Source organism: Aquarana catesbeiana, linkage group LG05, assembly GCF_042186555.1.
Source record: "Aquarana catesbeiana isolate 2022-GZ linkage group LG05, ASM4218655v1, whole genome shotgun sequence".
Lineage (NCBI taxonomy): Eukaryota > Metazoa > Chordata > Amphibia > Anura > Ranidae > Aquarana > Aquarana catesbeiana.
The window spans coordinates 529,502,820-529,527,091 of NC_133328.1; the positions used below are offsets into that span (position 1 = coordinate 529,502,820).

Below are 24,272 nucleotides of genomic sequence, written 5' to 3' on the forward strand. Positions count from 1 at the left end.
GCAAGGCTGCACTGGGGCAAGGCTGCACTGGGATAAGGCTGCAATGGACACTGGGAAGGCTGCACTGACAAGGCTGCACTGACATGGCTGCACTGGGGCAAGGCTGCACTGAGAAGGCTGCAATGATGGGCATTTAAATGTAAGTTTTTTCCCTTAAACTTCCCTCCTAAAAGTTTTTTTTTCCTTAAAATTCCCTCCTAAACTTGGGGTGCGTGTTATACGCCAGTGCGTGTTATACGCCGATAAATACGGTAATTTTTTTGTATTATTCTCTTCTATTGTTTTTTTATGCTTTTCTTTTCTATTATTTTATATTCTATAATAGTCTTTTCAATTCAAATTCATTCTATACGAAATTCGAATTTCGGAACATGGCTTCTGAAGTTTGAATTTCTTATAGAATGAATTCGAATTAGAACAGAAAATAATAGAAAAGAATAGACTAGAAAAACAATAGAACAGAATAGAAGAAAATATAATATATATATATATTATATAATATATTTTCTTCTATTCTGTTCTATTGTTTTTCTAGTCTATTCTTTTCTATTCTATTCTAATCTTTTATATTCAAATTTGATTTCGGTCTATATGAAATTCGAATTTTGGAAGATGTTTTATATATATATATATATATATATATATATATATATATATATATATATATATATATATATAAATTTTCTATTCTGTTTCATTGTTTTTCTATGCTATTCTTTTCTATTCTATTCTAAACTTTTCTATTCGAATTTGAATTCATTCTATACGAAATTCGAATTTCGGAAGATGGCTTCTGAAAGTGGAATTTCGTATAGAATGAATTCGAATTTGAATAGAAAAGATTAGAATAGAAAATAATAGACTAGACAAACAATAGAACAGAATAAAATATAATATATATAATTTTTTGTATTCTGTTCTATTGTTTTTCTAGTCTTTTCTCTTCTACTCTGTTCTAATCTTTTCTATTCAAATTTGAATTCATTTTATAAGAAATTCAAATTTCAGAAGATGGTTTTATAACTATATATATATATTTATAAAAATTATAATATATATATATATATATATATATATATATAAAACATCTTCCAAAATTCGAATTTCATATAGACCGAAATCAAATTTGAATGTAAAAGATTAGAATAGAATAGAAAATAATAGAAAAGAATAGACTAGAAAAACAATAGAACAGAATAGAAGAAAATATAATATATATATTATATTTTCTTCTATTCTGTTCTATTGTTTTTCTAGTCTATACTTTTCTATCACTTTCTGTTCTAATCTTTTCTATTCAAATTCGAATTCATTCTATACGAAATTCAAACTTCAGAAGCCATGTTCCGAAATTCGATTTTCGTATAGAATGAATTTGAATTTGAATTGAAAATACTATTATAGAATATAAAATAATAGAAAAGAAAAGCATAAAAAAACATATATATATATATATATATATATATATATATATATATATATATATATATATATATATAAAATATACATATTCTATTGCTTTATTATTTTATATTCTACCTTATTGTTTTTTTTAGAAAAACGTTTTCTATTTTTTTTTTATTTGATTATGTTTTTGAATTCGATTCGAATATGTTTTCGAATATGTTTTCGAATTCGATTCGAATATGTTTTCGAATTCGATTCGAATTCATTCGTTTTTTTTCGGATTCGTTTAAATTCTTTACTTTTGTCATTCGGAAATTCGGATGCATCCGAATTTCCGAATAATGAAAAATTCGTCCGAATTTCGATTCGGAACGAAACGAAATGCACATGCCTAATAGACTGCCACCTCCTCACCTTGGGCCTCCACAATTGCTGCAGGTGTGGGGCAGAGGTCTTGGACCCTCTGTCCGGTTGCCAGCACTTCTGCTGGGGGTTTGCCAGGTGGTTCCTCCTCTACAGAAACGTCTATAAAATCCCCAGTCTCTGGAAGTGGTAAAAGTGTGGGACAGAGGTCTTGGACCCTCTGTTCAGTTACCAGATCTTCAGCTGGAGAAGTTTGTTTTAACTCCATAGATGCTGCTGGCAGAAAATCACATGTCCCTGTCAGTGTTGTGGGAGAAAGGCCGACTACCTCTTCTCTCGAGAAGGCCGAAGCCACTGTTGGTGCTGGGCAGAACACAGTGAACTTTGGCCCTGATAGCAGCTCTTCTGCTGGAGGCTCATCAGGTTGTTTTTCCTCAGCAGAAAAGTCTATCAAATCCCATGTCTCTGCAACTGATGTCTGGGGATAGAGGTTCACTATCTCCTGTCCATGGAACCCAGAAGATGCTATCATTTCTGGGCAGAGGTTAGCAGAGCTCTGCCCTGTTGTCAGCACTTCAGGTTTGGGGACGGCAATCTCCGGATTTTCCACTGCCGATTCTCTGGCATGCTGCTGAACTTGTTCTAGCAGTTTCCTGTATGCCCTTTCCAGATGCTGTTCCTTCCTTAGCAAATGGTCCAGATCAGGTTTGAGCTCTGAGACCCCTGCAAGACCGAGCATAGACTCTCTATATTCTCTCAGGTCCTCAAGGTTAGGTTCCCCTTCATCGCCAAACATAAAAAGATCTGTAAGGTTCTCCCACAGCAATCCAGGGCCGCCAAAGTCATATCCCTCCGGAGAGCATTCTGTCGTCTCCCCTAAATATCCCTCCTCTGCGTGCCATTGCAGAGCCCGATAACGATTGTCCAGCTCTATCTCCTGCTGGACCAACCTGTCCAACTCAGTCACCCATTGCTCCTGGGGCTGCTCTCCCAGGAATGCCATCTGCAATGCCCGTTGGTCACTGGCCCGTTGCTCTTGCGTTGGAAAGCACTTGCCCTGTTTTATACCAGCGAGACGGAGGGCTGCAATCCAGAGCTCCACCCGAATTTGCTGCCTAAGCTCCAGGTATTCATCCTCAGACACAGTCCTGGTGTATGTTGAAAGGATGATTCGCAGCAGCCCCGGGAATTCTGATGCCAGGTCCATATCTCCGCTGGGGTGACTGAAGTCTGCTATGCTGATCTTGGATCCAGGTGGAGGTTTAAATTTCCCAGACTGCAGGAAGCTTTCCCGCTGCTTGCCACCAATGTCACGGAACGTCCCACACTCCGCTTGAATGCTTCCGTCATATACCACTTCCTCCCAGTCTGTATACAGATATCCCAACCTCTCTGAGCACAAACAAGGCGACACTTGCTTGTTGCTACCAAGAACTCACTTTTTTTAGAATCAAAATTTCAAGACTTTATATGCCGTTGGAACCTCCTCTAACAATACAACTGTAACTTAATTAACATGAGCTAATTATCTAATCCTTTATACAGCCTAGGTGACTGAGACATGACCTTTCGCCCAGACTTGTGGTCACCGAGCTTCACACAGTTATATCAACACAATAGCAGCTCCAATAGTAGTCGTCCCGTCTCCTACATTGTATAGAGGACAATGTCATCAGCTCATTCAGTTAACATAAACACAGGTAGTTGGAATTGATGACACCAGCATCTCCTCACAGGATGTGTCCCAACAGAATGAATCAGTCTTATCAGCAGGGGGCTGCTGGAGGAATCCCCCCTCCCTCTTCAGGGACACAAATCTACAGTAAGGAGTCCCCATACAATATATACATATATACACGACTGAGTCCGATTAGTACAGTTCAGCCTGGATTTCTCATTCACCTCACAAAGAGTATTGTTCCATTGAAAATCCAGGGCCCATAATCAAAAGGCAACAGGCTTGCATACAGTCCTCTCCAACAGCCTCTGTTCTGGCTAGGTCTGTCACACCGTGCCTCTCCGTGCCTCTGTGCCACCTTCAGGGGTATCGCGCACCTAGTTACTAGGGAAGCCGCTCTCAGCATTCCGGCCTTGGTGAGTACATGACAGTACAAACCAGCCATGTCAACGGCTGACAGAGCCGGCTCTCCCCTCGAGGCCCTCTGCCAGCAGGTTACAGCCCTTACACAGGCTGTCAAGAGACTGCAGGATGGTTACTTCCAAATTGAGGGTCGCCTTCAACACCTAACAACTTCCTTGGCTCCCCCGGAAGCATCTTCAGCTTCACCCAGTGGGGCTTCTTCTTCCCAAAGTCAAGTCAACCCAGTAATGATGACCAGCCCTGAACCTAGGGTTCCCACCCCAGAACGGTTTTCCGGAGTTCGAAAGAAATTCAGAGCTTTTAAAAACGCCTGTCAGCTTTACTTGGCCCTTCAACCCAGGACTTTCTATTCCGAAGCTATAAAAGTGGGGTTTGTCATTTCCTTATTATCAGAGGAACCTCAAGCCTGGGCCCATAACCTCTTGGAGCAGAAAAGCTCCCTGTTGGATACTGTAGAGACTTTTTTCAATGCTATGGCCCAGCTGTATGACGACCCACAACGCACAGCCACAGCCGAGTCCATCTTACACACCCTGACCCAGGGAAAAAGACCAGTGGAGGACTACACCGTTGAATTGCGGAAATGGTCTGGGGACACCGACTGGAATGAGGCCGCTCTTAAATACCAGTACCGCCAGGGTCTATCAGAAAACCTAAAGGATGAATTAGCTCGGGTGGATACTCCTTCTTCCCTGGAAGAATAGATACAACTAGCTGTTAAGCTTGACAGACGCTTGCGTGAACGCTTCCAGTCCTCACGACCTACCTGGATGTTACCTCGTATTCCTCCTGTTCCGGCACCCTCTCAAGTACTTTCCTCTTCCTCAGACAACGAACCTATGCAGTTGGGATTGGTACACTCTCTGCTCACCCCTGATGAAAGACTCTGCCGGTGCCAAGCCAACCTTTGACTTTATTGTGGGGAGGCCGGTCATTTCCTACGCAACTGCCCTGTGAGACCCAGTAAGTGCCACCCACAGTATACTATGAACTTTCAAGTTACCAGCTCTATCCAATCTCACTTTGTCCTTCCAGTCTCATTACAAGTGGCTGAAGAGGAGGCACCCTGCGTATTCCCCTCCAAGACAAGAAACAACCTCTGCGGATACATCTAGCTGATGGATCCCTACCATGTTCAGGACTTGTTACTCAAGAAACCAAACCTATTCTCACTTCCACAGACTCTGGCCATCAAGAATTTCTTTGCTTTGACATTATCAGCTCACCCATGTTCCCTGTTATCCTGGGTTTCCCCTGGTTACAAGCTCATGACCCTCAAATCAGTTGGTCTAAGAAAGAAATTCTCTTCTCATCTATATACTGTTCTCAACATTGCTTCATGCCTACCACCAGCACACCGGCCTCCTGCTTGGAGGGTGCGTCTCAACCCATAATGATTTTTACTGATCATAGGAACCTGGAGTATCTCCGAACGGACAAGCGACTCTGACCTCGACAAGCCCGATGGGTGTTATTCTTCTCCAGATTCAATTTACACATCTCCTACCGACTTGGTTCAAAGAACGGAAAAGCGGATGCACTCTCCTGAATGTTTCCAGAAGTCAATGAGGCAATTGAGCCTGGGACCATCTTATCCCCACATAACTTCCTTCTTGTCCAACCTGATCTCGAAACTGCCATCAAAGAGGCATCCAGCCAATGCACGGAACCTGAAGTACCCTCCTTAAGGAAGAGGGATGGCCTACTGTGGCGCTTCAGAACCGCCCAAGTGTTTACCAAACTAGACCTACGGGGAGCATACAATCTTGTTTGGATACGTGTCGGGGATGAGTGGAAAACGGCCTTCAGATCCAGGTTTGGGAACTTTGAATATCTAGTGATGCCTTTTGGACTCTGTAATACCCCGGCCACGTTCCAACACCTAGTCAACGACATCTTCCGTGAGTACCTAGATAACTTTGTGATTGTATATCTTGATGATATTTTGATTTTCTCCAGCTCAATAGAAGTACACCGCACCCATGTAAAGAAGGTACTCTCAGTTCTCAGGAAGCATGGTCTCTTCCTAAAGGGGGAGAAATGCGAGTTTGAAAAAAACACCATCCAGTTCCTTGGGTTCATCATCTCCACGGAAGGGGTCGCAATGGACCCACAAAAGGTTAAAACCATCCAGGAGTGGCCAGCTCCTTCAGATAAGAAGGGAATCCAGCGGTTCGTTGGCTTTGCCAATTTTTACCGCAGGTTCATTAGAGGATTCTCTTCAATTATCTCTCCCATTACTCGACTCACCCGCTAGCAAGTCAAGTTTCAATGGCCCCAGGAAGCCCAGGAAGCCTTTGATAAGTTTCAAAGGTCTTTTTACATCAGCTCCCATACTACAACACCCTGATCCAGCCTTATCATATGTACTGGAAGTAGATGCCTCCGAATCAGCGATAGGTGCAATCTTGTCCCAGCGGAGCGGTCCGAAGGCCCTTCTTCATCCAGTTGGCTTTGCCTCTCACAAGTTAAGCCCACCTGAAAGGAACTATGACGTTGGTGACCGAGAGCTACTGGCTATAAAATTTGCTCTGGAGGAGTGGAGGTACTTGCTGGAGGGTGCATCTCAACCCATAATGATTTTTACTGATCATAGGAACCTGGAGTATCTCCGAATGGACAAGCGACTCTGACCTCGACAAGCCCGATGGGTGTTATTCTTCTCCAGATTCAATTTACACATCTCCTACCGACTCGGTTCAAAGAATGGAAAAGCGGATGCACTCTCCCGAATGTTTCCAGAAGTCAATGAGGCAACTTAGCCTGGGACCATCTTATCCCCACATAACTTCCTTCTTGTCCAACCTGATCTCGAAACTGCCATCAAAGAGGCATCCAGCCAATGCACGGAACCTGAAGTACCCTCCTTAAGGAAGAGGGATGGCCTACAGTGGGCCCAAAATAAAGTACCGTATTTATCGGCGTATAACACGTTCCGGCATTTAAAACATGCACCCCAAGTTTAGGAGGGAATTTTAAGGAAAAAAAACTTTTAGGAGGGAAGTTTAAGGAAAAAAAACTTACATTAAAATGCCCATCAATGCAGCCTTATCTCTCCATCTGCAGCAGTTTCAGTGTCAGTGCAGCCTTGCCCCAGTGCAGCCTTGTCAGTGCAGCTTTGTCAGTGCAGCCTTGTCAGTGCAGCTTTGCCCCAGTGCAGCTTTGCCCCAGTGCAGCCTTGCCCCAGTGCAGCCTTGCCCCAGTGCAGCTTTGCCCCAGTGCAGCCATGTCAGTGCAGCTTTGTGCACTCGCCGCCGACATACACAGCCGTGGTTAGATTCAAATATGGCGCCGAGACTGCAGGGATTCGTCGGAGCCGAGATACACATACCCGAGTGTTCTCGGCTTTTTTCGGCCGATCCCCGCCGATTTTGTGTCATCGGAGCGATCTCGGCAATTGCCGCGGTCGTCGCCGACATGTACAGCCGTGACGGCGGCGACCGCGGCAATTGCCGAGATCGCTCTGATGACACAAAATCGACGGGGATCGGCCTATAACATGCACCCACGGTTTTCCCCTGATTTTCAGGGGAAAAAAGTGCGTGTTATATGCCGATAAATACAGTATTTGTTCCCTCTCCAGTAAGACTTCAAGTATTACAGAGCTTCCATGACCATAAGTTGGCAGGTCACTTCGGAATCCGGAAAACCTCAGAATTGGTTCATTGCTCCAACTGGTGGCCGGGTTGGAGTCAGGACTGTAAAAACTATGTCCAATCCTGTATTACGTGTCAACGTAACAAAGGGTCAAACACTAAGGTTTGGGGGCTTCTGAGACCTTTAGTGTCCCTGAACTTCCATGGAAAGAGGTCTCTATGGACTTCATTGTGGACCTTCCTCCCTCTGAAAAATTTACTACCATCTTAGTGGTGGTTGACCGCCTCTCAAAGATGGCACACTTCCTGCCCATGATGGGCACCCCTTCTGCCCTGGCTACAGCAAATATTTTTATCAAAGAAATCGTGAGGCTTCATGGTGTTCCCCACAACATCGTATCAGACAGAGGAATCCAATTTACCTCAAAATTCTGGAAGGATCTCTGCAAATCCCTTGAAATAAGGACCTCCCTCTCCTCAGCATACCACCCGCAAAGCAACGGTCAAACAGAAAGGACGAATCAAACCCTGAAACAATATCTCCGTTGCTTTTGCTCATGTTCCCAAGATAACTGGTCCACTCTCCTTCCTTGTGCAGAATTTGCTTACAACAATTCCACTCATTCCGCCATTAACCAAACACCTTTTTGGGCTAATTACGGTTTTCATCCCTCCTTTTTGCCAGATTCCATTCCTGAAGTGTCAACCCCTGCAGTACAAGATCGGATAAACTTTATCCAAACCAATTTTTTGCAGATCCAGGAAACCATGAAGAAGGCTCAAAACAGTTACGAGAAGTACTATAACAGAGGAAGAAGGCCTAACCCAAGTTTCAAGATTGGGGACAAAGTATGGCTATCCAATATTAATCTCAGATTGCTTTGTCCATCCTGCAAACTAGGTCCAAGGTTCATTGGCCCTTTTGAAATTAAGAAGGTGGTGAACCCTGTGGCTTTCGAGTTAGCCCTTCCTGTCATGTATAAAATACATCCGGTGTTCAATGCATCTTTACTGAAGCCAGTGGTCCCCAGTCCTTTTTCTGGAAGAACGGAACCACGACCTCCTCCAATTGAAATTGAAGGTGAAATGGAGTACGAAGTGGAGTCTATAATGGACTGTAGGAAAAGGGGGGGACAGATCCAGTATCTTGTCAAATGGAAAGGATACCCCCCAGAAGATAACTCCTGGGAATCTTCCAGCAACTTACACGCCCCTCGTTTAATACAAAATTTCCACAGGAGACAACCAGGAATCTTGCCCAGGTTGGGCATCCGGAGGCTGCCCCTTGGGGGGGCACTGTCAGAGGATTAGCACGGTAGAGTCGCATATCAACACGTACGGGTACACGATCGGCGGGTAGGAGCGCGTGATCTGAACGGGTTAACATATGTGGGTACATGAGTGCGTGCACGCACAGTGGGACGTCCCCTTGGCAGGCCTATATAAAGGCAGCTATGCCTTGTGCTTGTTGCCGGTTTGTCTTCTCAGCTCCCAGTGTTCCCATTTACTCTCTGCATACCTGTTCCTGCCTATAGTGACCCGGATCGTTTGACTACTCTGCTTATCCTCTCTCCAGTGTTTGACCCTCGGCTTGATTAAGGACTCCTCTGCTTATCTTCTCTCCAGTGTTTGACCCTCGGCTTGATTAAGGACTCCTCTGCTTATCTTCTCTCCAGTATTTGACCCTCGGCTTGATTCAGGACTTGCTATTACGATTATCCGGTGTTTGACCCTTGGCCTGTTTGAAGGACTTGCTATTACGATTACCGCTTCTCATCGGTCCAGCAACCAGTCCATTCTACACGGGTTCTACACGCCTAAAGATACCTTCGCGGCCTGCACAGCTGCTGGCAATCCGTGCCTCTCCATGCCTGATACCTCTGTGCCACCTTCAGGGGTATCACGCACCTAGTTGCTAGGGAAGCCACTCTCAGCATTCCGGCCTTGGTGAGTACCTGACGCATTCTTTCAGGGCTAAAATGATCACCAACAGCTCACCAATCTTGTAATTGTACTCCGCAGGTGACAATTTCTTGGAAAAGTAGCCACAAGGATGCAAAGCGCTCTCAGAGGTAGGACGTTGAGACAGAAGGGCGCCAACTTCAGTCTCAGAAGCATCAACCTCAAGGATAAAAGTTAACATATGATCAGGATGTGCCAACACAGGAGCAGAAACAAAGGCAGCCTTGAGACTCTCAAAGGCCTTAACAAACTCCGGAGACCAACTCTGTGGGTTACTGTCCTTTCTGGTCATATCAGTCAAGGGCTTGACCAGAGATGAGAAGTTACAAATAAACTTCCGATAATAGTTGGCAAAGCCTTGGAAACGCTGCAGAGGTCGTAAACCCACGGGTTGGGGCCACTGTAGGACTGCTGAAAGTTTCTCTGGGTCCATCGAAAAATCAGCAGTGGAAATGACATAACCCAGGAATTTAACCTGTTCACGATGGAACTCGCACTTCTCCAATTTACAATAGAGATTGTTTTCTCTTAGTTTCTGAAGCACACGACAGACATCTGTGTGGTGGCTCTCCAGGGACTTGGAAAATATGAGGATATCATTGAGATAAACCACCACACATAACTGCAACAAATCTCGGAGGACATCGTTAATAAATTCCTGGATAACTGCTGGGGCGTTACAAAGGCCAAAAGGCATTACGAGGTACTCATAATGGCCTGTTACATAGTTACATAGTTACATAGTAGGCAAGGTTGGAAAAAAAGACACAAGTCCATCAAGTCCAACCTATGTGTGATTATGTGTCAGTATTACAGTATTACATTGTATATCCCTGTATGTTGCGTTCATTTAGGTGCTTATCTAATAGTTTCTTGAAACTATCGATGCTCCCCGCTGAGACCACCGCTGAGGAAGGGAATTCCACATCCTTACCGCTCTTACAGTAAAGTGTAACCAGTGTTCTGGTATTAAACACAGTTTTCCACTCATCGCCCTCCTTAATCCTCACGAGATTGTATGCCCCTCTCAAATCAAGCTTCGTGAAAACCATGGCTCCATTGAGGCGGTCAAATAATTCCATAATCAACGGAATCGGATAGGCATTCTTAATCGTGAAACGATTGAGACCCTTATAATTAATACAAGGCCTCAGTTTGCCACTCTTCTTCACGAAGTAGAAACCAGCACCAGCAGGAGACGAGGATTTGCTGATGAAACCTCGAGAAAGCGCATCTGCAACCTACTTCTCCATGGCCTTATCTTTCAAGACCGACAAAGGGTAAACCCGGCCATGAGGGGGTATGGCACCAGGTTGAAGGTCAATTGTGCAATCATATGGCCAGTGTGGAGGCAAACTACCAGCTTGACCTTTGTCAAAGACATCGCTAAAATCGCGGTACTCCTCAGGCAGGGAGGAGAGTGAAGAGGTGCACAGGACCTTGCCTACCTTTTGGAAGCATGTCTTACTGCATTGTGGCGACCAGAAGAGAACCTTAGCATGGAGCCAATCAAAAGAGGGGTTGTGCCTCTGTAACCAAGGATAACCAATAACCAGCAGAAACATAGGTGAGTAAATAACTTGGAATTGGATTATCTCATGGTGAAGAGCCCCTACGGCCATGGACAACGGAACTGTCTCATGAGTCACATGGGCAGGCTATAGGGGTCTCCCGTCAAGAGCCTCAATGGCAAGTGGAGTGTCACGCAGCTGCAGCGGAATCGAGTGCTTCGATACAAAGGCAGCATCAATGAGTCGATTAGAGCCTGTATCTCGACGAACAACTCAACCCAAGACAGGGTGACCAAAACCAGGGGCTTATCCCTCTGAATAACTGGGGACGAAACAGTGAAGATAAAGTGGAAATTTGGAGGAAAATGCCACCCATAAAATACGAAGGGGCCGAGCTCCAATTTTTCACTGACTTGGCCCCAGAAACACTCGCTAGGCGACTACTCCTAAAACCCCATTTGGAGCAAATGCGGGTACAGAACATCAAATACAACTGGGGATTTCCAGCGTGCCTAATAGGCCAAGTGGGGTTCGAAAACTGGCATTGAGGGTCTGCCTGGGTGCTCTTGGCCCACCCCTCCACCCCCGGTCTAGGGGTGGGGGTGGGAATGGGGAGCACGGCCGGAGCCACATCTCAAGGTTGGAAAACCAGGAGTGGGGATGGAATATAGCCCCACCTATGGTTCAGGAGCCAGTAAGTGGCCAAGGGGGGGGAGGGGGGAAGGGAGGAGGTGGGAATGGGGGAGGGAGGAGAAGTATCTCGCAAAAAAAAAACAGCAATTACCCAAAGAAGACAAAGGCCCAATTACATGAGTCAACACCTCCAGATTTGTAAAAGAACAGGGATCCACCAGGAGAGATTTCAATCCTATTCAGTGAGACTATACTATACTAAATACAGATGACAGATACAAATTTTTTGACATATAATGTCCGCGGTATGAATACGCCAGTTAAGAGATATAACATTTTAAAAAAACTTAAACAGTATAGAGCAGAAGTGGTGTTTCTTCAGGAGACCCACCTCTCTCATGAAACAAATGTGAAATTATACTCCAAAGATTTTCTGAACTGGTATTACAGGGACTCAACAACTAAAAGGGCCAAGGGGGTTGCAATTGGCTTCGTGAAGGGGACGAGGTTTACACTTGAGGATAGGATGATAGACCCTGAAGGTCGATTCCCTTTTCCTCAAGGGTAGACTTGGGCGAAATAACATGTACATTGGCAAATATATACTGCCCCAATAGAAATCCTATAAAGTACTTGAAAGGTGCCTTAGGCAAGCTAATGGACTTCAAGACGGGAGAGGTGATATTTCATCATTGGCCCTAAACTGGACAGTAATGTCCTGTTAAAAATGATAAAGCAGAAAATACATCAATGCCAAATGATGGACGTATGGAGGGTCCAACACCCGAAGATCCAGGATTACACGGGACGTACTCTAGGATAGACTATATAATGGTGGACCATAGGCTACTGGAGCGGGTAATTGAAACAAACATAGAAATAGCTACGTTATCTGACCACTCCACAGTGACAATGAAGATGAGGATACCAGGAATTCAAAGACAGCCTTATTCATGGCGTCTGAATGAAGCCCTATTACAGGACGAGGAAGTAACAGACACAGTCAAAAATGAAATGGAACAATACTTTTTTATTAATGACACAAAGGATATTTCAGAAGCCACCCTTTGGGAGGCCCATAAATTAGGGGTATCCTTATCTCCATAGGTGAGGGGAGAAAAAAAGAGAGAGTTAAAAATATGAATTATTTAATAGAAGAGATATATAGATTGGAACAAGATCATAAAAAATATCAAGGTCAACATCAGGAGATATTTCATTGATTACTATTGAAGAGAGATGAACTAAAAGACATCATGGAACAGGAGACAAAAAGGACATTCAATAGAATCGCAAAAGAAAGATATCAATGGAGCAATAAAGCGAGTAAACACCTAGCGAGAATGTTAAAAAAGAAAAAATCTATAAGCTACATAGAAAAAATCCAAAAATAAGAACAGGGAAATGGTATACACGACAAAACAGATAGTGAAGGTGTATAAAAGATACTATGGGGCCCTTTATTCAGTAAACCAGAAGGGACAACAGGCAATAGAGAAAATAGTGAAGACAAAAGAATTCCTAAAAAATGCTAGACTGCCCCTTTTACCTGAAAGTGAAGGGGTCCATGCTAGAAAAGCCTATAACAGGCTTCCACAGATCTTACATATGGTAAAATGTTAAGTGAAATTTTAGTTGGGAGTAAAACGTGTTTTGTATTATTGTATGTTGGATTTGTCATAAAATAAAAATAAATAATAAAAAAAAAATATATATATATATATATATATATATATATATATATATATATATATTGCATCGTGGAAAAAAAAAGAAACAATGCCATCTAAGGTCTGTCCGTGACAGGACCTCAAGGTTCGGGCGTTCCCTGGATGGGTAGGACAGGACTTCAAAAAGTGACCTGCCTGGCCACAATAAAGACACAATCTCTCCCTCCTCCTAAAGGTTTTCTCATCCACAGAGAGATGCATGAAGCCCAAGTGCATGGGTTCATCTTCACTGACCGACTCGGTACCAGGAGGCATAGGAGGTGAGGGTGGGACTGCAAAGCTCGGAGGCAAACATACAGGATGCTTCCGCAAGCGCTCCTTAAAAGAGTCTTTCTCTGAGTCTGGAGTCAATGAGGATGGCAAACGTGATCAACTTCTCCAGCTCAGTGGGTATAGGAGGCCACAAACTCAGGGTAACTCAAGACACCAGGTTCTTTGGTCTCCCATAGAGGGTTTGTCCAGGCCAAGGTTCTCTCAGAAAGCAAAGATATCACAAAACCTACTTTGCTTCTGTCCGTGGGAAACGCCTGGAGCAGCATCTCAAAGTATATCTCAACCTGGTTGAGAAACCCTCTGCATTGAACAGGATCGCCCCAAATCTCTGGGGAAGCAGAGCGAAACCAGACGTACCTCTTATAGAGGTAATACTTGAGGTGGGTGCCTGCACAGAGACTGGTGCAGCAGCAGCGATGATTCCAGGTAAGTGGGAGATTCCAGGTGAGCCGTGCAACTCAGGAGCGTTTGTAATGCCATGGCAAACTGATCCATGCGGTGATCTTGCTCATTCAATCTGGAAAAAATGTGGATTGACTGTATCTTCTGAATTCATGGCCTTCACCTACTGTCAGAAACCATGAAATCAGACCGAGACAGAAGTACAGTTAAATCACACTTGTTTAACTGCTTGTGCCCACCGGCCAAGCGGCGCGGTTCTTGTTCTGGGACGGTGTCATATGACATCCGTCTATTTAAACAGGGCATGCGCGCAATCGTGTGCATGCAGCCCTGTACTTTCTGTGGTGGTGTGTCAAGGAGGCACCGCTAGCCACCGAGGGGGGTGAATGGCCACTGGGCATGGCTGTTTACCATGTGATCGGCCGTGATGAAGTCACGGGCGATCACAGATGGTACTGCCCCACTTTGGCAATTCTATTGTCCTGGTGCTCCAGGGCCATTAAAAGTGTAATAGGTGGTTGAGAAATGAGATGTGTCATTTATGCTCGTAGAACGCCTGAAGGTGCTACTTCAATGTTGGGCCTTTGTATGTGGCCAGGCTGTGTAAAAGTCACACACATGTGGTATCGCCATACTCGGGAAGAGTAGCAGAATGTATTTTGGGGTGTAATTTGTTGTATGCATATGCTGTGTGTGAGAAATAACCTGATAATATGACAATTTTGTAAAAAAAAAAAAATCTTCATTTTGCAAAGAATTGTGGGAAAAAATTACAACTAAAAAAACTCACCATGCTACTTACTTAATACCTTGGAATGTCTACTTTCTAAAAAGGGGGTATTTGTACTTTCATGACTTGTTAGTGTCTCAAGAAATGAGATACACTGAAGGCCTGATCAGATGTGATCAATTCTCAGTGATTGGCACCATAGTTTGTAGACTCTATGGGGTAGATTTACTAAAACCGGTGCACTAAGAATCTGGTGCAGCTCCGCATGGGAGCCAATCAGCTTTTAACCTCAGCTTGTTCAATTAAGCTTTGGCAATAAAACCTGGAAGCTGATTGGTTTCTATGCAGAAGTGAGTCTGAGTTTGCACTCTGCAGCTTTAGTAAATAAACCCCTATAACTTTCACAAAGACCAAATAATATACACTGATTTGGGTTATTTTTTACCAAAGCTATGTAGCAGTATAAATTTTGGCCAAAATTTATGAAGAAAAATTACTAATTTGCTAAATTTTATGACAGAAACAAAGAAAAAGGCATTTTTTTCACAAAATGTATGGTCTTTTTATATTTATAGCACAAAAAATAAAAAACCCACTAGTGATTAAATACCACCAAAAGAAAGCTCTATTTGTATGAAAAAAAAGAACGCAAATTTCATATGGGTACAGTGTTGCATGACTGAGTAATTGTCATTCAAAGTGTGAGAGCGCTGAAAGCAGAAAATTGGTCTGGGTCGGAAAGGAGTGTAAGCGCCCTGTATTGAGGTGGTTAATAATAAAAGCAAATAGAACAAAATGTAGTCAAAACATAGTCAGAGTTCAGGAACCGGAATGGATAGTCAGACAAACCAAACGTCAGGGAGCCGGAGATGAGCATAGTAAACCAGCAAGCAGGATCTGGAGCCTAGAAGGGATGTCAGCCAAGCAAGTCTTTTAATAGGAATGCAGGAGAGCGTCTCTGTGATGTTGACTAAGGCAAAGGCAGAGATCCACTGGGCTGAATGGTTTGAGTAGGCAGGAGTGACGAGCAGGATATCATCAACAGCTGAGTAACTGTGGAGAGAGGGAGCTGGCAATTAGCCGACAGCTGAGCGGCCAGCTCCGAGAAGGAAGGGCTGAGCCCAGCCCTGACAATTTCTAAAGGAAAAAAATGTCATTTTAAACTTGCTCACGGCTGTAATGTATTGCCGGCTCCCGGCAATATACAGTGGGGACGGAAAGTATTCAGACCCCCTTAAATTTTTCACTCTTTGTTATATTGCAGCCATTTGCTAAAATCATTTAAGTTCATTTTTTCCTCATTAATGTACACACAGCACCCCATATTGACAGAAAAACACAGAATTGTTGACATTTTTGCAGATTTATTAAAAAAGAAAAACTGAAATATTACATGGTCCTAAGTATTCAGACCCTTTGCTGTAAAAACTCATATATTTAACTCAGGTGCTGTCCATTTCTTCTGATCATCCTTGAGATGGTTCTACACCTTCATTTGAGTCCAGCTGTGTTTGATTATACTGATTGGACTTGATTAGGAAAGCCACACACCTGTCTATATAAGACCTTACAGCTCACAGTGCATGTCAGAGCAAATGAGAATCACTGCCTGAAGAGCTCAGAGACAGAATTGTGGCAAGGCACAGATCTGGCCAAGGTTACGAAACAATTTCTGCTGCACTTAAGGTTCCCAAGAGCACACTGGCCTCCATAATCCTTAAATGGAAGACGTTTGGGATGACCAGAACCCTTCCTAGAGCTGGCCATCTGGCCAAACTGAGCTATCGAGGGAGAAGAGCCTTGGTGAGAGAGGTAAAGAAGAACCCAAAGATCACTGTGGCTGAGCTCCAGAGATGCAGTCGGGAGATGGGAGAAAGTTGTAGAAAGTCAACCATCACTGCAGCCCTCTACCAGTCGGGGCTTTATGGAAGAGTGGCCCGACGGAAGCCTCTCCTCAGTGCAAGACACAGGAAAACCTGCATGGAGTTTGCTAAAAAACACCTAAAGGACTCCAAGATGGTGAGAAATAAGATTCTTTGGTCTGATAAGACCAAGATAGAACTTTTTGGCCTTAATTCTAAGCGGTATGTGTGGAGAAAACCAGGCACTGCTCATCACCTGTCTAATACAGTGCCAACAGTGAAGCATGGTAGTGGCAGCATCATGCTGTGGGGGTGTTTTTCAGCTGCAGGGACAGGATGACTGGTTGCAATCGAGGGAAAGATGAATGCGGCCAAGTACAGGGATATCCAGAGTGCTCAGGACCTCAGACTGGGCCGAAGGTTTACCTTCCAACAAGACAATGACCCTAAGCACACAGCTAAAATAACGAAGGAGTGGCTTCACAACAACTCTGTGACTGTTATGAATGGCACAGCCAGAGCCTTGACTTAAACCCAATTGAGCATTTTGAAGAGACCTAAAAATGGCTGTCCACAAACTTTTACCATCCAACCTGACAGAACTGGAGAGGAACTGCAAGGAGGAATGGCAGAGGATCCCCAAATCCAGGTGTGAAAAACTTGTTGCATCTTTGCCAAAAGACTCATTGCCAGTGGCGTCGCTAGGGGGTGGCTTTTGGGGCTATAGCCCCTAATCTGGGGCCCATAGCCCCGAGTATCTGCAGGGGTCCCCAAGGGGAGGGGAGGCTCTCTGGGGACCCTGATGTAAGTGGGGGGCTCTCTGGGGACCCTGATGCAAGGGAGAGGCTCTCTGGGGACCATGATTTAAGGGGGAGGCTTTATTGGGACCCTAATGTAAGGGGGGCTCTCTGGGAACCCTGATGTAAGCGGTGGGGCTCTCTGGGTACCCTGGTGCAAGGGGAGGCTCTCTGGGGACTCTGATGTAAGGAGGAGGTTCTCTGGGAACTCTGATGTAAGGAGGAGGCTCTCTGGGGACCGTGATGTAAGGGGGGCGCTCTCTGGGGAACCTGATGTAAGGGGGGGCTCTCTGGGGATATATGCACACACACGTATATTACTGTATATACATGTGTATGCACGCCCAAGCGTATAACTTTCTTTATTACGCTCCTATGGGCTCTAGCCCCAGATCTTTTGTAGACCTAGCAACGCCCCTACTCATGGCTGTATTAGATCAAAAAGCATGCTTCTACTAAATACTGAGCAAAAGGTCTGAATACTTAGGACCATGTGATATTTCAGTTTTTCTTTTTTAATAAATCTGCAAAAATGTCAACAATTCTGTGTTTTTCTGTCAATATGGGGTGCTGTGTGTACATTAATGAGGAAAAAAATGAACTTAAATGATTTTAGCAAATGGCTGCAATAAAACAAAGAGTGAAAAATGTAAGGGGTCTGAATACTTTCCGTCCCCACTGTAGATAAAAAACCAAGGAAAAAATTGGCGTGGGTTCCCAGCTCCCAGACCATACCAGGCCCTTTGGGTGATTATGATGTAAAAAGAATAAACACAGTTGACTGATAATAAATGGCTTCAGCCAAACACTAACCATGAGTGAAAGAAATGTTTTTGTGTTATCATTCACATTCTCTGAAAAATGGCCAAAAAAAATCATAAATTCTGCCAGGGTATGTAAACTTATGAGCACAACTGTGTATTTATGTATATGTATGTGTGTATACATATACAGTCAGGTCCATAATTATTGGGACATCGACACGATTCTAATCTTTTTGGCTTTATACACCACCACAATGGATTTGAAATGAAACTAACAAGATGTGCTTTAACTGCAGACCTTCAGTTTTAATTTGAGGGTATTTACATCCAAATCAGGTGAACGGTGTAGGAATTACAACAGTTTGTATATGTGCCTCCCGCATTTTAAGGGACCAAAAGTAATGGGACAGATTAACAATCATCCATCAAACTTTCACTTTTTAATACTTGGTTGCAAGTCCTTTACAGTCAATTACAGCCTGAAGTCTGGAATGCATAGACACCACCAGACGCTGGGTTTCATCCCTGGTGATGCTCTGCCAGGCCTCTACTGCAACTATCTTCAGTTCCTGCTTGTTCTTGGGGCATTTTCCCTTCAGTTTTGTCTTCAGCAAGTGAAATGCATGCTCAATCGAATTCAGGTCAGGTGATTGACTTGGCCATTGCATAACATTCCATTTCTTTCCCTTAAAAAACTCTTTGGTTGCTTTCGCAGTATGTTTCGGGTCATTGTCCATCTGCACTGTGAAGTGCCATCCAATGAGTTCTGAAGCATTTTGCTGAATATGAGCAGATAATATTGCCCGAAACACTTCAGAATTCATCCTGCGGCTTTTGTCAGCAGTCACATCATCAATAAATACAAGAGAACCAGTTCCATTGGCAGCCATACATGCCCACGCCATGACACTACCACCACCATGCTTCACTGATGAGGTGGTATGCTTTGGATCATGAGCAGTTCCTTTCCTTCTCCATACTCTTCTCTTCCCATCACTCTGGTACAAGTTGATCTTGGTCTCATCTGTCCATAGGATGTTGTTCCAGAACTGTGAAGGCTTTTTAGATTTTTTTTTGCCAAACTCTAATCTGGCTTTCCTGTTTTTGAGGCTCACCAATGGTTTACATCTTGTGGTGAACCCTCTGTATTTACTCTGGTAAAGTCTTCTCTTGACTGTTGACTTTGACACACATACACCTACCTCCTGGAGAGTGTTCTTGATCTGGCCAACTCTTGTGAAGAGTGTTTTCTTCACCAGGAAAAGAATTCTTCGGTCAGCCACCACAGTTGTTTTTGCCGTGGTCTTCTGGGGCTTTTGGTGTTGCTGAGCTCACCGGTGCGTTCTTTCTTTTTAAGGATGTTCCAAACAGTTGATTTGACCACACCTAATGTTTTTGCTATCTCTCTGATGGGTTTGTTTTGTTTTCTCAGCCTAATGATGGCTTGCTTCACTGATAGTGACAGCTCTTTGGATCTCACATTGAGAGTTGACAGCAACAGATTCCAAATGCAAATAGCACACTTGAAATGAACTGTGGACCTTTTATCTGCTCCTTGTAAATGGGATAATGAGAGAATAACACACACCTGGCCATGGAACAGCTGAGCAGCCAATTGTCCCATTACTTTAGGTCCCTTAAAAAGTGGCAGGCACATATACAAACTATTGTAATTCCTACACTGTTCACCTGATTTGGATGTAAATACCCTCAAATTAAAGCTGAAAGTCTGCAGTTAAAGCACATCTTGTTAGTTTCATTTCAAATCCCTTGTGGTGGTGTATAAAGCCAAAAAGATTAGAATTGTGTCGATGTCCCAATATTTATGGACCTGACTGTATATATATACACACACTAAACTGCCTGCATGCCACTAACTAACCTGCCTAATCTAGCTCTAATGCCCCGTACACACGATCGGATTTTCCGACAACAAATGTTGGATGTGAGCTTTTTGTCGGAAAGTCCGACTGTGTGTATGCTGCATAGAACATTTGTTGTCGAAATTTTGCCAACAAATGTTTGAGAGCAGGTTCTCAAATTTTCCAACAACAAGACTTCTTGTCAGAAATTCCGAGCGTGTGTACACAATTCCGACACACAAAAGTTAACGCATGCTCGGAATCAAGCAGAAGAGCCACACTGGCTATTGAACTTCATTTTTCTCGGCTCGTCATACATGTTGTACGTCACCACGTTCTTGACGTTTGGAATTTCCGACAACATTTGTGTGGCCGTGTCTGTGCAAGACAAGTTTGAGCCAACATCCTTCGGAAAAAAATCCATGGTGTTGTTGTCGGACAATCCTATCGTGTGTACAAAGCCTTATTCTCTCAATCTCCATGTCACACTACATACGGCCGCCGTGTAAGCAGCCTTATATAGTGTAGGGCATGGACCTAGCCCCCTGAGCCATGATTGGCTAAAGGCACCCTGCCTTTGGCCAATCATGGCTCTCACAGCAGATCGCGCTGTGATTGGCCAAAGCATGCAAGTCCGGTGCATGCTTTGGCCAATCAGCAGACGTTAATGCACTGCGACCTCCCAGTGCATTATGGGGCATTCCGCGGTGCTTGAATTTGCTGCGAACGCCCCGTAATATTTGGAATTCGCCGAGCGGGCGAGTACCCAATGTTCGGGGGTGTACTCACTTTTGTTGCCAGCGGTTTAGACATTAATGGCTGTGTGTTGAGTTATTTTGAGGGGACAGCAAATTTACACTGTTATAAAAGCTGTACACTTACTACTTTACATTGTAGCAAAGTGTCACTTCTTCGGTGTTGTCACATAAAATATATAATATAATATTTACAAAAATGTGAGGGGTGTACTCACTTTTGTGAGATACTGTATATCTTCTTTATTATGATGAGAAGTATTTCCTTTTCTTTTTTAAATATATTTTTAGACAGGTAAATATTGCAGATGAATATTATGTGTGGAGCATGTGGAGCTTCTTGCCTCCTTTTTACAATTTCCAGCTTCCCTTCCCTACAATGGAAAAAGACAGTTGTTTACACACCACAGTACCTCAAGCTGAAATTTAAATACTGAGTTACAAGAGCAATGACTCATCCCACTCTCTCCTCCTCTCTTCAAATTGCTATCTACAGAGAGGCTGGCCATTGACGGAGCAAATTTCTTTCCTTGAACCCATGAAATTTGCTTGATCCCCCCATCAACACAGTCAGTGGATTCCCTCCCGCCAAGCCACTGTGTTCTCCCAGCGGTGGAGGGGGGGGTGCGTGAAGTCGCCCCCGCCGGGAGAAACCATGATTAATGTTAGCAGCTTTAGCAGCTGCTTGCAATAATTGCACTTAAAATCAGGCAGGCTGGTTGTACCCAAGTTCAGCCTGCCCATACAAGGTTCGAGCTGTCTATAACTGGCATAAGGGATTCATAAAAAAAAATGCATAGCCATTTATCAAGTGAATGCACATTCTTTCTGTGTGAACTGGGCAAAAACAAATGTTCTTTGGGCTATTTTCCTTTCTGAACAAATGTTCTTTCATTATAAGTAGTAGTAAAATACCGCATTATGGTCTCTATATGGAGCATAGGAAATGCAGTATCTCACAATATTTGTAAATATTTTATTATATCATTTCATGTGACAACACTGAGGAAATTACACTTTGCTACAATTTAAAGTAGTGAGTGTACAGCTTGTATAATAGTGTCAATTTGCTGTCCACTCAAAATAACTCAACACACAGCAATTAATGTCTAAACCACTGGCAAAAAAAATTAGTACATCCCTAAGTGAAAATGTCCAAATTGGGCCCAAAGTGTCAATATTTTTTGTGGCCACCATTATTTTCCAGCACTGCCTTAACCCTCTTGGGCATGGAGTTCACCAGAGCTTCACAGGTTGCCACTGGAGTCCTCTTCCACTCCTCCATGACGACATCACGGAGCTGGTGGATGTTAGAGACTTTGCGCTCTTCCACCTTCCGTTTGAGGATGCCCCACAGATGCTCAATAGGGTTTAGGTCTGGAGACACCTTTACCCTCAGCTTCTTTAGCAAGGCAGTGGTCATCTTGGAGGTGTGTTTGGGGTCGTTTTAATGTTGGAATACTGCCCTGTGGCCTAGTCTCCGAAGGGAGGGGATCATGCGTTGCTTCAGTATGTCACAGTACTTGTTGGCATTCATGGTTCCCTCAGTGAACTGTAGTTCCCCAGTGCCGGCAGCACTCATGCAGCCTCAGACTATGACACTCTCACCACTATGCTTGTCTGTAGGCAAGACACACTTGTCTTTGTACTCCTCACCTGGTTGCCGCCACACACACTTGACACCATCTGAACCAAATAAGTTTATTTTGGTCTCATCAGACCACAGGACATGGTTCCAGTAATCCATGTCCTTAGTCTGCTTGTCTTCATCAAACTGTTTGCAGGCTTTCTTTGCATCATCTTTAGAAGAGGCTTCCTTCTGGGACAACAGCCTTGCAGACCAATTTGATGCAGCGTGCAGTGTATGGTCTGAGCACTGACAGGCAGACCCCCTACTCCTTTGACCTCTGCAGCAATGCTGGCAGCACTCATATGTCTATTTTCCACAGACAACCTCTGGATATGGCGCTGAGCACATGCACTCATCTTCTTTGGTCGACCATGGCGAGGCCTGTTCTGAGTGGAACCTGTCCTGTTAAACCACTGTATGGTCTTGGCCACCGTGCTGCAGCTCGGTTTCAGGGTCTTGGCAATCTTCTTATAGCCTAGGCTAGTGATGGCGAACCTTGGCACTCCAGATGTTTTGGAACTACATTTCCCATGATGCTCAACTACACTGCAGAGTGCATGAGCCTCATGGGAAATGTAGCTCCAAAACATCTGGGGTGCCAAGGTTCGCCATCACTGGCCTAGACCATCTTTATGTAGAGCAACAATTCTTTTTTCAGATCCTCAGAGAGTTCTTTGCCATGAGGTGCCATGTTGAACTTTCAGTGACCAGTATGAGAGAGTGAGAGCGATAACACCAAATTTAACACACCTGCTCCTCATTCACACCTGAGACCTTGTAACATGGCACCGGGGAGGGAAAATGGCTAATTGGGCCCAATTTGGACATTATCACTTAGGGGTGTACTCACTTTTGTTGCAAGTGGTTTAGATATTAATGGCTGTGTGTTGAGTTATTTTGAGGGGACAGCAAATTTACTGTTATACAAGCTGTACACTCATTACTTTACATTATAGCAAAGTGTCATTTTTTCAGTGTTGTCACATGAAAAGATATACAATATTAACAAAAATGCGAGGGTGTACTCACTTTTGTGAGATACTGTACATATGTCTTTGTAACAAAAAATACTAGAGAATGCTGGAGGGAATTAGCAAATCAATGTAACCATTTACATTTATTGGTTACATTCATTTTTTAATGCCCTCTATGTTCCTCAACCCATAATAAGAGAACATTTATTCAGAAGAGAAAATTCTTTCAATTATCAATTTGCACAGAATGAATGTACATGCAGACCCAGTGGACACATTGCTATGCCAATTATTATAAAATGTATCTGAAAGAAAACAGGTTTTGCTGAGCTCTCCATGGGAACCCTGCTTTGTGTGTTTGCCTTGTAATACATATTATATTCGTTTAACAAAAATTGTACATTGTATACAGTATATGTAAAAAAATAAAAATAAATAACCAGTATAGTTTTTCTCTCATTCATCTGACACTTTTGCATAATATTACAGCTGCGTGTTACAATAAGTGCCTAACATATCCATGGTTTGTTCTAGTCACTTTTTGTTGAAATGAAAAAATTGATCTCAGATGCAAATGGTCTCTATAATTGAATGGTTGTACAATAAATTTATATAGCTGTGGTACAATTCAAAAGTAATGGTTATATTATTAATGCAAATACTTCTATTATATTTTTGTCAGATTCAAGTTTAGAGGCAAAAGAGAAATGCAAAACGGGAGGGAAATTAGAATACCCCAGTGGATATGTCATGAACAATATTTGGTACCCAAAGACTTGCAAAATGCAGACGTACCATGAAGTAGAAGAACGAAATGCTTGCATGAAGGGAAGGTTCTTCTACATGTTTGGGGACTCAACCATGCATCAGTGGATATATATTTTTGAAACTAAGTTGAAAAGTAAGTATTGCTACTTGCT

At 43.5% G+C, this 24,272-nt stretch overlaps 1 protein-coding gene across 2 annotated transcripts in view; it reads left to right on the forward strand.

Moving 5' to 3' along the window:
* Positions 1-24,272, forward strand: part of LOC141145230 (NXPE family member 1-like) — a 334,823-nt gene that overhangs the window by 285,611 nt on the left and 24,940 nt on the right. For both annotated transcript variants that reach the window (XM_073631736.1, XM_073631735.1), the window contains exon 5: positions 24,035-24,253. In XM_073631736.1, the coding sequence (XP_073487837.1) occupies positions 24,035-24,253 (219 nt within the window). The remainder of the gene's footprint in view (positions 1-24,034; positions 24,254-24,272) is intronic.